This window comes from Elephantulus edwardii, unplaced genomic scaffold (assembly GCF_000299155.1).
Source record: "Elephantulus edwardii isolate Elephantulus edwardi_28Jun2011 unplaced genomic scaffold, EleEdw1.0 scaffold00067, whole genome shotgun sequence".
Taxonomy (NCBI): Eukaryota; Metazoa; Chordata; class Mammalia; order Macroscelidea; family Macroscelididae; genus Elephantulus; species Elephantulus edwardii.
Genome location: NW_006399817.1, coordinates 14,483,440 through 14,497,135, shown reverse-complemented (window position 1 = coordinate 14,497,135; position 13,696 = coordinate 14,483,440). Strand labels below are relative to the sequence as shown.

Here is a 13,696-nt window from a genome sequence, read left to right as displayed (position 1 = left end):
GCAGGGTTTAGGGCTGTTGTGCATAGGATCGCTATGAGTCGCAAAAGACTCGACGGCACATAACAACAACAACTATTGTTCAAGGTATATAGAACTAGAGGTTCCTCCCTTCTCTAGATTTCTTGAATAGTTATAAAATCAGTTTAGGTACCATTGCCAACCAGTAGTTTTGAGCAAAGCAGAATCTGAAATAAAGCTGAAAACCAAAAGGAAGCACATGGAGAAAGTTTATGAGCCCTTTGAATGTTTTAAGTCATACTGCTATATCTTAAATGAGAAGAAATAAGAAAGTGTCAAGACAAAAAAAAAAGGCAATCCTTAAGAAAGGTTAACTTGCACATGATTAATTAGTAGGTAGCAGTTCACCACTAAAGAAAGGAATGTGTCAGGGTTGTAGTCTCTCTCCATACCTATTCAGTCTGTATGCTGAGCAAATTATTTGAGAAGCAGGACTCTGTGAAGAGGAATATGGCATCAGGATTGGAGGGAGATTCATCAGTAACCTGGGTTATGTAGCTAACACAACCTTGATTGCTGAAAGTCAAGAGGACTTGAAGTACTTGTTGCAGAAGATCAAAGAATACAGCCTTCAATATGGATTGCCTCTCAATGTCAAGAAAACGAAGATTCTTACCACTAAACAGATAGACAACATCATGATGGATGGAGAAACGATTGAAACTGTCAACACTTTCATTTACTTGGATACACAATACCTTGGTACCAGCAGTCATGAAATCAGGGCATTTTTTTTTTTTAAATATAGGAAGGTATAAACTTAGACATATATTTGACTAACTGATACTAATATGAACTGTAGCTAGCTTTTTTGATTTATGTACAAATTTGACTCAAAGTCAGATTTAGGAACATAATTCTTTTATAATCTGGGATTATCTGTATTGTTTGTAAATAGAAAACACCATGACCATAATTTTCCCCTTGCTTATGGACAAGGATAAGAGCATAGGTAAGGAAATACAATGTGTGGAAAACAGTGCCTTACTCTGGGAGTGTTAATGATGCAAATTGCTTCTGAAGCTGGTTGTGGAATTTTGAAAACTGGTCAAATGATTTTTCAATCAGGCTTGTTTGATTGTCACTGGAAATCACCTGGATTAGATACACCTACAAAAAGCAAATAGACAAAAAATCAAGACAGCATTGTCAACCTGCAAAAGTTGCTAACAATCTCTAGTTCCATGCAAATAAAACAAGGCAAGACCATTTCTGTAAGGAAAAACATCACAAAAGTGAAGAGATGCCAAGTTATAAAGGCAGAATTAGTTATAAACACAAAATACAAAGATATCATCTTATGTGCTGGGAACAGACTCTAATTTCTGCTGTTCATTTCTTGTGGACACTGTAATTAGCTCTTGATTTATATTCTACCACAGGGCAGGAACTATTCTCTTTGATGGTTCTCTACTAATAGCTCTGGTTGTTATGATTGCTCCTTAGAATATCCTCCCTAATGGCATTTCAGCTCAAACTCTGGGCTTTCATTTGCGTAGTAAAAAATCAGGGTAAAAGGAAGGATGAGTAATGCAGTGAGAGGAAATCAGAGATGAAGTATATGACACTTAGACCACAGACGTGATACTTACATGACTGTGCTTCTTGCTGAACCCTAAAATCGTTGCTCTTTGAATTAACCTGGTTGTACTCAGTGTACAGGATTCCTGGAGAAGAGTCTGTGAAGTTGATTTGGCAGGGCTTGTGGCTGCCATTTGTGCCAGTGTGTGGATCAGATTATTCAATTTAACAGGGAAACACTCCAGACTTTCCTTTATTTTCCTAGAGAAATGGAAAAGAAAGGGCAGTGAGTAACATAAACCTATATTCACTCATTTCCGTTATATTTTGGTTTCCTTGTGTTTTTTAGATGTAAGGGGAAAATCCAAGAATGATATCTATTTATTTGGAGTTCAACTACTAAAATTTCTTTTACAGATTTAAATCACATATAATGAGTTAATAATAAAATTATTAGAGTGAAATATAAAACTATATTTATAATATCTTTTTGGTATTTTTAAAGTTTATTTGCTTTCTTTCACTTTTTTAATATTCAAGGATCATTCTTTCTATAATTCTAATTTATGAGTATTTAGAATATTTACATAATCCCTAAACTGAAATCTACAAACCAATGTATATTCCAAAAATGTCCATCTTCTAACCTTTTAAACTCCATTCATTCTTTCTTTCTTTCTATATATTATTTAAACATTCTAAAAAAATTGTGGTTGAACATTCACTTTTTAAAAGTCTTTAATTTTTTAAATGTATTTGTGCTGCCTTTCCAATTAGAAAAAAAATGTAGTGTACTATACCCAATATATAAATATTGCTTCCAAAATGCTTTATATTTCTTGCTCTCTTTTAGGGAGAAGACAGTCCTTTTATAAAAATTTTGTGATTTTTCCATTTAAAAAGATTTGCATTTCTACTTGAATAGTATGAAAATAGCTTCATACAATACCTTTGGCCCTTCTTTTATTTTGATTATTTTCTTTTGATTAGCTGTTAAAAGTCATGGAACTCAGCTGAAATCATTGCTGTTGAGTTGGAACAGACTCAGCTGACCCGCCAACGGGTTTTCAGAGGGTAAATCTTATGGGAGGAGACTCTCTTCCACAGAGCAGCTGGCAATCTGAACTCCCCCCCATCTGGGTTAGCAGCACAACTCCATACTCACCAGGTCACTGCTGTGGTGTGCCGTAGAGTCTGAACCTAAACCTAGCTAGCTGAGGAGATTGTCCACAATTCTTAAAGCATCTGCTGTGTTTCAAAGGCATGGCTTTGTGATTGCACAGCAGCTTCTTACCAGTAGTCACCAGAACTCCCTACTAGGATGTTGCGGTTGTTGTTAAGTGTGATTACCACTCACAGTGAACATCTCTGAACCTTGCCCTATTCTTAGCCAACTTCACCATCTCCGACACACATCTAATCCCACTACCACAGTTCCTGTGCCAATCCATCTCACCTAGGGTCTTCCTTTCCTGAGCTAGCCCTCTACCCTTTCAAGTATCATGTTCTTCGTCAAGGTCTAGTCACTTCCTGGCAACATGCCCAAAGTATGTGAGATGGAGTTTCAAAATCCTTGCCTTCAAGGAGCAACTTGGTTTCACCCTCTAGAGCTCCCTAATGAGACACAGAGTCACCAAGTCATCAATAACCATGTTTTTCTTTACCATACTCCACTAGGAAAAGCTTCAATTCAACATTAATTACAGATGAACATAATAATCACTTTTGGGCTGGGCTGGACTGGGCTGATAACAGAAAGAAAGTTTTCAATATTTCATCATTATTTCCAATGTTTTCTGTAATTTTTAACTATGGGTAAAGGGCATTCCTTTCTGTTTCAAGGTTGTCATATACTATCTTTTAGTTTACATAATAACCCATAGCTGACCCTTCAGTGGGTTTTCAGAGGCTATAAATTGCACAGGAGATTTTCCATCCTTTTCCCATGAGCAGCAAGTAGATTCAATTCAACCCAAAGAGCTCTCTTCTTTATCAATTGGGGTGGGATTTTTATCTCCTTTAATAAATGATTTTGAATTGTATCAGCTTCATTTTCAATCTCTATTGAGGTGATCACCTGATAGTTCCCCTTTAAATTGTTAACTGCTGAATTTTTACTTTTTCTTTTAATTATTTTTCTTCTTAAATCTCAAAACCTCTTTGTGGAGACACTCTAGCAGTTTTTTGTTAGTGTAAATCACGTGTGAGATTGCTCATCTGTCTTCCACAGCGTCAGTGGTGGATACCAACTGCCCAAGGGCCACTGCCTTCGGGTTAGCTGCACAACTCCCTGTGACGACTTCACCAGAGCTCCCTCTAGCTCATTAAATAAGCTGTGCTATTCCCCACGTATTTTTGCGTTAATTTTCTGGGATTGTTTTACTTAGAGTCTTAACTGGCAAATAAGAAAATAACAAAACTTAAATATAGACTTTGCTATTAATATAAAGATCCATACCTATTGAGTCAATTTTTGCTCATAGTGACCCTATAGGACAGAACTAGAGTTTTCTAGGCTATAATCATCACAGAAGCAGAGTGTAACATTTTCCTGTGGGAATGAGTTGTGTCTTGGAATTTTCTGGTTAACAGTCAAGCACTTAACCATGTGTCAGCAGTGTTCTGTTATCTTTTTCATGGTGTTTTCAGAAAACAAATTTACCTTCAATTACATTTATTTAGTCTTATATTCCCAATATACTAAAATTTCCTAAGAGGAATGAGTATGAGGCATAATAAACACTTTTTCTGAGGTTGCACTTTCAATTTTATGCAACCAATGAAAACCAATCAGCCATAATCTCGGTGTTAACAATGTAGCTCTGTAATATTCAGTGATTGTGTCCCTCTCAAGTTATAACAATTCAAGATCATTTATTTAGTTCTAGTCTTAGACATTTTTTTATTAAATTTCAAAATTTTTCCATTATTACACATTGATATAGAAAAATTAGCTGAGAAAGTTAAAATATGACTCTCATATAACTCTTTTCCAGTGTTCATTAAGCTTAATGATGTGCTTTCATTTTTCAAATTTATGGGAATGCAGTGCGGTGAAAACATTAAATTTCTTTCGTTATCGGTGCTATAAAGGAATGAAGATACTATTGTCAAGTTAATTCCAACTCATAATGATCCTATGGGACAGAGTAGAGCTACACATAGGCTTTTCTAGGCTGTAATCTTTAGGAGAGCAGATTTCCAGGTCTTTTCTTACTCAGAACAGCTGGTTAATCTGAATAACTCTCAGCAGCTACACTTAATAATGAGTGATGATTGATGGAACCCTTATTATCCACTCATTCATTTAACAAACATTTACAGACTACATTTTATATGTTTGTAGGGAAAACACTAAGGTTACATGTACTCATGTCTTATAAAGACTTTCCTATGAACTATAAATGTTAAATTATGGTATTCTCTCTCTATCTCAGACAAAATTGTCAAGAATGTCCATATCTTTTTTCCTTGTTTTATTCTTTAATGTAAGAGTTCCTCCCACCCTTACATCACAATCACACCACCATCATGTTGATTCTAAATCACACTGGGTTTCTGAGGCTGTAAATACTTTTTAATTGTGATTTTAATGAGAATTTACAGAGAGGTTGGGTTTTTATTCATTCATTGATGCATATTTTCCTCCTTCCTATTCTCTTCCTTCTTCCCAATTTACTTTGTAGTGCATTTCTCATTCCAGATTGTTAAATGAGCTTATAAAACACTATAGAACATGGAAGAATCTGATAAGATACTATGCTGAGTAAAATATCTCAGTAACAAAAGAACTATCACAAATAGGATTGACATGATGAGGATGGGGAGAGAGCAGGAAAAGGGTGGATAGATAATGAACACTGCACTGGAAAAGATAAAGAAAAGGAATGTATAATTAGGCATTGTTTGTATGTCTGTGTCTTAATATTACATTAAGATATTAGAAAACTTTCTAGAGTCAAGGAAAATGGATATCCCTCTGATACCCTGTGCTTTCTGCCAAGATCCTTCTGATCTTGGTGATAATAATGTCTCTACTTCCATGGCCTCACCTAAACCCAACTTGTATTTCTGATAATTCTTTGTCAAAATACTGTTCCAGTTGTTTCTGGAAAATCTTCAGCAGGATTTTGCTTGTGTGTGATATAAGTGATTTTGTATGAAAATTTTTATGCTCTGTTTGGTTATCTATTTTTGGAAAGCAAATAAATATGGATTTGTTCACTGCAATCCCAGAGAAGCATGGTTCGAATCCACCAGATGCTCTGCCGGAAAAGGAGGGACAATCTCCTCCTGTACTAGTCAGATCTGATCTGATGGTACACAGACACACACACAAAATAATAATTAAAAAAAAAAGGAAAAAACCATAAAAAAATATGGATTTGTTCCAGTAAGTTGGCCCAGAGTTATCCCCCACATTTCTTGGCACAACCAGGATAGCATCTGTTTGTTGAAATACGTCAATTGATATTCCATCAATTCCTGGAGCTTTATTTATTTATTTCTTTTTTGCCAAGTCCTTCAGAGCAGCCTGAACTTCCTGTTTCATTACCATTGTCTCTTGATCATATGTTGTTTCTTGAAACTCTTCTGTGTCAGCCAATACTTTTTGGTACAATACTCTGTATACTCCTTTCATTTTCTTTTAATATTTCCTGGATCATTCAATATTCTACACATAGTATCCTTAAGTATTGCAACTTGAGGCTTGAATTTGTTCTTTAGTTCTTTCAGCTTAAGAGATACTGAGCAAGTTCAGCCCTTTTGATTTTTGAACTCCAGATCATTGCACATTTTATTGTAATCTTTGTCTTCTTGTGCTGCCCTTTGAAATCTTCTATAACTTCTTGATTTTTTCCCTTTGCTTTGGCTTTTCAGTGCTCAAGTGCAATATTCAGTTTCTTCTTACATCAATTTTGATCATTTCTTTTTCTTTCGTCTTTGTAATGACTTTTTGCATTCTTCGTGGATGATACTCTTGATATCTTCCCACAACTTATCTCGTCTTCATTCATTAGTGTTCAATGCCTCAAACTGTGGTTATCCTTGAGGAGAATGGGAATCCCAGCAGACTTGATTATGCTATGGAGAATCTATACTTAGACCAGGGGAGCTATGTGACCTAGTGGCAAGAAGCTATGGTGCAATCCCAAAGACACACAGCTTGAGACCACCAGCTACTCTGTGGGAGAGGATGGGCAATCTCCTCTTGTGCGATTAACCTCCTCTGAAAACCCACTGGAGGGTCAGCTAAACTCTATATTACACAACAACAACAACAACAACCAACTTGGAGCAGGAAGCAGTCCTTAGAACAGAGCAAGGAAACACTGCATGGCTCAAAAAATAAGGAAGAGAATGTGTCAGGGATGTGTCTTGTCTCCATACCTTTACAATCTATAACCAGAACAGATAATTTTTGAGACTGGGCTTTATGAGGAGGAATGTGGCATCAGAATTGGAATAAGACTCATCAACAACCTATGTTATGCAATGACACAACCTTGCTTGCTGAAACTGAGGTGGACCTAGAGTGCTCACTGATTAAGATCAAAGACTGTAATCTTCAATATTGATTGAAGCTCAACATCAAGAAGACAAAGATTCTCACCACTAGGTCAATTTGCAGCACCACAATGGATGGAGAAGGGATTGAGATTGTTAACAATTACGACTTTCTAGGCTCTACAATCAACACTCTTGGTACTAGCAGTCAGGCAATCAAAAGAAGAATTGCATTAGGTAAATCTGCTGCCAGGGACCTTTAGAATACTGAGAAGCAACAATATCAGTCTACACTAAGGTGCACCTGATACAGGCCATGGTTTTTGCAATTACTTGCTATGTATCAGAGAGCTGGACAATGACCAAGGATGGCAGAAGAAAAATTCATGCCTTTGAGTTGTGTCGCTGGAGAAGAGTCTCAAACATACCATGAACCACCAAGAAAACAAATAGGTCTGTCTTGGAGAAGGTAAAATCAAGTTTTTCTTTGGATGTTAGGATTTTGAAGCTCTGTCTCACAAACTTTGGGCATGTGGCCTCTAATAGAGACTGAAGCTCAACATCAAGAAAACAAAGATATTAAAAGACTTAAAGAAATAGAAAAATGTGCCCTGATCCTGGATAGGAAAACTCAATATTGTGAAAATGACAATCTTAACAAAAGTAATCTACATGTTCAATATAATCCCAATTCAGATACCAAATTAATTTTTCAAGGAAGGGGATATTATCAAATTTATTTGGAGGGCAAGAGACCTTGAATGAGCAAAACACTCCTAAGAAACAAAAATGAAGTTGGGGGCATAGCACTCCCTGACCTCCACACCTACTACACAGCAGTAGTAACAAAAGCATCATGGTACTGGTACAATGACAGGCAGGTAGACCAATGGAACAGAATTGAGAACCCAGAAATAGATCTAGCTATCTATGATCAACTAATATTCGACAAGGAAATCAAAGCTATCAAATGGGGAAATGATAAATGCTTCAACAAATGGGGCTGGCAAAATTGGGCATCCACTGTAGAAAGCTGAAACAGGATCCACATCTCACACCACACACAAAAATTAACTCAAGGTGGATCAGAGACCTGGGAGTAAAGCCCAAAACCATAATGTTCATAAGAGACAAACAGGAATCAAGCTTAGAAGTGCTGGACCAAGGTATAAAGAGACTGTCAAATACAACCAGAATGCACAATCTGAAGAGGATAAAATTGTTACATTTGACCTTATCAAGATTAAATCCATATGTGCATCAAAAACTTTTTCCAACAGGATGAAAAGAAAACCTACAGACTCGGAATAAACATTTGGTAATACCATCTCAGACAAGAGTCTTATAAAAGTAGTTTACAGAATACTCCTGGGTCTGCACAGGAAAAAGACTGATAACCCAATTACAAAATGGGCAAAATACATGGGAAGAATTTTCACAGAGAAAGTTATTAGAATGACAAACAGACACATGAAGAAATGCTCCAAATCACTGACAATAATAAAGATGCAAACCAAAACCACAATTATGTATCATCTCACTCTAGTAACAGTGGCAAAGTTTAACAAGACAGCAAGTAATAAGTGTTGGAGAGGATGTGGTGAGAAAGGAACTCTTATACATTGTTGGTGTGATTGTGAAATGGTACAACCATTCTGGAAGGCAGTTCGGAACTTCCTCAAAAGGCTAAACATAAAAATTCCATATGGCCCAGCTATTCCACCACTTGGAATATAACCTGAGAAAATGGGAACTGAGGCACAAATGGAGATTTGTACACCAAAATTCATAGAAATACTATTCACCATCACAGGAACATGGAAACAGCCCAAATCTCCAATGACAAATTATTGGATTGAAAAATTATGGTACAATCACATGATGGAATACCACGCAGCACACAGAGCAATGATTTTGTAAATTATTACCTAACTTGGGAGAGATTGGAGAGCAATATGCTGAGTGAACTAACTCGGTTACACAAGGATAAATATTGTATAAAACCATTATTATAGGATGAGTATAAGGATCCAAGAGGCCTGGAAAGGGTGGAAGCAGAGTGATGAGTTTGTACAGGAGGAGGGGGCATTAATCATGGGGTTGTACCATTTGATGAGGGCCAGGTGAGGGAAATGGAAAGAATTTGTTCTTGAAAATATGTGTTAAAATTTTGTACATAAACTACTAGAAAATGTAAAAAAATAACAACTAAAATAAATAAAAACAAAAACAGAAAACAACTAAAAAAACCAAACAAAGATTCTTACAACTGGGCCAATTAGCATTACTATGGTAGATGGTGAAGAGATAGATTGAGATTGTTAACAATTTCAGCGTGCTTGGTTCCACAATCAACACTTGGTACTAGCAGTCAGAAAATCAAAAGACAAATTGCTTTAGGAAAATCTGCTGTCAGGGACCTCTCCAGAGTGCTGAAGAGCAATGATGTCAATCTAGAGACTAAGGTGCACCTGATCAAAGCCATAGTCTTCTCAATTACTTGATATGCATCAGAGAGTCAATGACTAAAGAAGAAGAAATGTCTTTGAGTTTTGGTATTAGAAAAGATAATTGGACATATCACGGATTGCCAAGAAAATAAACAAGTCTGCCTTGGAGAGGTAAAACCAATTTGCTCATTAGATGAAAGGATTTTGAAGCTCTGTCTCACACACTTTGGGCGTTTTTTGAGGATGGCCTAGTTCTTGGAGGATAATATCACACTTGGAAGGATGGAGAGTCAGTGCAGCAGGGGAAGATCCTGGATGAGATGGATAGGAATTGTAACTGGTTTTACGAAGTAGGTGTTGGAGATGGTGAGATTGGCTCATGAAAGGCCATAGTTCAGAGCTTTGTAAAAATGGTTGCTCTGAGTTGCAGGCAACTTGACAGCACATAACAATAGTAACAGTGATAGCTTGAATCATCTCAGCTCTTAAATTACCTAAGTTACCTGAACCCACTGCCATCAAGTCAATTTTGACTCATAGTGACTCTGATACAGTACAGACCTTGCATTTAGAACTTCCAAGACTGTAAATCTTTATAGGAACAGACTACCTCAGTTAGTTTCTCAGTTTTCTCCTATTGAGAAGCTGATGGATTTGAACTGTTGATTTTTCAGTAAGTAACCAAGGCCTTAACCACCTGTTGAACACTTCTATAGGGAGTGCTGGTGGCTAGTCCAAAGGGAGTTTTACTGCCAATTCAAAGGCCACAAATCTCTAGTGGTTCAGATCTACCAGTAGTTCGGTGGGAGAAAGATAAACACTCTTTCCCCATACAATTTACAGCTTTAAAAACTCAATGGAAAATTAGCTATGAGTTAACTCTGACTCAAAGGCAGTAAGATAAAAAGAAACAGTTCTATGTGCTAGGACTGTAGATATGAAGGATATGGATTCCCTGGTCTCACGGAATAGACAGCCTTTAGCAGAAGCTGTATACATGCCTTACCCTTAGAAAAAAAAATGGATGAAATGTGTAAAACAAAGGTTAAAAGTATAACAAAATTGACACAAACAAGGAAGTAGTGGCCAAAAAATTCTAACATATTTATCTGATTGAAAGTCCTTACTCTTTACTTTGAAATGTCTACAATGAACAACACTCTTTTGCCTTGTTTTTTATCAAGAAATATCATTAATATTGCATAGCACGAAACTCTTGCTGAAGATTATTAAAAAACAGAACAGTACATGGACAGAGAACTTTCAGAGATTCAGACTGTATTTAGAAAAAGCTGTGGCACTGGAGATATCATTGCTGATGCAAGAAGAATTTTGGTCGAAAGCAAGAAATATCAGAAAGATAATCTGCATTTGATTTACCAACTATACAAAGGCATTTGACTTTTTAGATCACAACAAAGTTGTTTTAAAATTGTAAAGAATGTGAATTCCAGAACATTTAATTATGCTCAAACGAAACCTATATCTAGACTTAAGTGTTGTTGTCCGAATAGAGCAAGGGAACCCTGCCTGGTTTAAAATCAAGAACAGAGTGCATCAGAGTCTTTTCATCATACCTATTCAATATGCATGCTGAGAAAATAATTCAAGAAGCTGTACTTTATGAAGAAGAATGTGGCATCAGGATTTGAGGAAGACTGATCAACAACCTGCATTATGAGAAGGGGAACAAATATGGACCACTTTAAGTCAATCATTTAGGTATCTGGCAACCGAATTTCTTGGCATACTCAAGTAAGCATGCACAAGATCGTATCTGTTAGTTGAAACAAGTTGATTTCATATCCTGTCCATTCCTAGGGCTGTATTTTTTTGCCAGTTTCTATAGTGTTGCTTGAATTCTTCCTTATCACTATGTCATTTCCAGAAATATTTCAATGTCAACTAATTGTGTTGCCCTTCCAGAATGACTTTTAGAGGACATCTTATCAAAAGCAATAGATTTAGTGTAGAGTTTCAGTCCAATTGAAACCATTAACAGCAATGATGCCAATTTTCCTATGGCAAAAAATCCCAGACCAAAAAACCAAAATCACTAATGTCATTGCAAGCAAAATCCCACTGAATATGATCTGAAAACAACTGGAACAGTACATTGACAGAGAACTACCAGAAATACAAGTGAGATGTAGAAAAGACTGTGGTACTGGAAGCATTTTCACCAATGTCAGATGGATCTTGGATGAAAGCAAAGTGTATCAGAGGAATGCCTGTGTTTCATTGAATATACAAAGCAATTTGGCTGTGTGAATCACAACAAATTGTGATTAACTTTAGGAAGAATGAGAATTCTAGAACACTTCACTATGCCCACGGGAAATCTATGCTTGGACCAGGAAGAAACAAAGCTCAGAACAAAGCAATAAAACATTGTGTAGTACAAAATCAGAAAAAGAGCACATCAGGGAAACATTCTGTCTCTGCACCTTTTCAAACTGTATGTGGAACAGACAATTCAGGAGGATGGGCTTTATGAGGAGAAATGTGGCATTAGAATTGAAAGAAGACTCAACAATTTGCATTATATGGATGACATAACCTTGCTTGCTGAAAATGAAAAGGGCCTGGTGTTTGCTGCAGACAGTTAAGAGCTATAATTTTCAATATGGATTGAAGGTCAACATCAAGAAAACAAAGATTTTACCACTGGGCTAATTAGCAGCACCATGATAGATGGAGAAGAAGTTGAGATTAACACTTTCATCTTATTCAGTTCCACAATCAACACTCTTGGCAATAAACTGTCAGGAAATCAAAAGACAAATTACATTGGGAAAATCTACTGTCAAGGACCTCTCCAAAGCTAACGAACAATGATGTCAGTGTAGAGACTAAGGCATGCTTGTTCCAGGCCATGGTCTTTGCAATCACTTGCTATGCATCAGCAAGATGAGCAATGATGATGGATCATTGAAGAATCAAATGCCTTTGAGTAGTGATGCTGGATAAGAGTATTGAACATACCACATGCTACCAAGAGAACAAACAAGTCTGTCTTGGAGAGGGAGAAACCAAGTTTCCTCTTGGAAGCAAGGATTTTGAAGCTCTCTCTCTCACACACATATTTTGGTAGGAAGGACCAGTCCTCGGTGAATGATATAATCCGTAAGTATGATGGGAGGGACACTGCAGGAGAGAAAGACTCTGGATGAGATGGATTGACACAGTAGCTGGAGTAATGGAATAGAAAGGTTGGAGTTAGTGAGACTGGCTCAGGATAAGGCAGGGTTCAGAACTTTGTATGCAGGGATGCTAATGAGTCCCAGGCAACCCAATGTCACATAACAACAACAACAATGTAGCAAGGCTTGAAATGCTTACCTGCAGAAAAGCAAAGACCACAGTCTTCTAAATGGATTGTTTCAATATCAAGAAAACAAACATTCTCACCATTGGACCAATAGACAACTTTTTATAGATGGAAAAAATGACTGAAGTCATGAAGGATTTATTTTTACTTGGATTCATTTCCAAGAACTGCAGCAGTAGCACTCAATAAATTTCAAGATATACTGCATTGGGAAAATCTTCTGTAAAGAACACTTTTGAAGTGCTAAATAAAGAGTAAAGATATCCACTTACAGGTTAAAAGACTCCTGATATTAGGTTATTTTCAATTGCTTCACACAATTGCTTCTGAAAGTTGGAGATATCATAGGGGAGACCAAAACAAGAATTGATGAATTTGAGCTGTGGTGTTGGCTAGAAGTGCTAAAAACAACATGATCTGCCAGAAGAACAAATGAGTCTGTCTGCAAAGAAGTGTAATCAGGGTGCTCCTGGAAGACCAGGATGTGAAATTTTTCTTACATACTTTGAGCATGCTATTAGGAGGGGTCAGAACTTGGAAAAAGACATCAGGATGGGACGTGTACAGGGTCATAAAAAAGTGAAGACTTTCAATGAAATGTGACTGTGGTAATGGACTTGAGTAAGGCAAAGATCATGAAGATAGTTCAAGAGAGGACAAGGTATTGATCTGTTTATTGCTCACAGAGTTGTTAAGAGTTATTGTTGACATGATAAAACCTAATAGCAACAACAACAAAAACCTAGCAGACAAAGAACATAATCCAAAGATTATGTATATAACAGTTTCTTAAGTCTAGGGTTTGTCTTAAAAATTTGTACCGATACAGTACTCTATTTCATAACATAATATTTTAAATAGTATAATT

At 36.6% G+C, this 13,696-nt stretch overlaps 1 protein-coding gene across 1 annotated transcript in view; it reads right to left on the bottom strand.

The window, feature by feature from the left end:
* Nucleotides 1–13,696, bottom strand: part of PIK3C2G (phosphatidylinositol-4-phosphate 3-kinase, catalytic subunit type 2 gamma) — a 576,625-nt gene that overhangs the window by 146,804 nt on the left and 416,125 nt on the right. Inside the window, exons 26-27 of the mRNA XM_006888484.1 lie at nt 1,611–1,800; nt 1,007–1,128 (exon numbers count right to left, since the gene is read on the bottom strand). Of these exons, the coding sequence (XP_006888546.1) occupies nt 1,007–1,128; nt 1,611–1,800 (312 nt within the window). The remainder of the gene's footprint in view (nt 1–1,006; nt 1,129–1,610; nt 1,801–13,696) is intronic.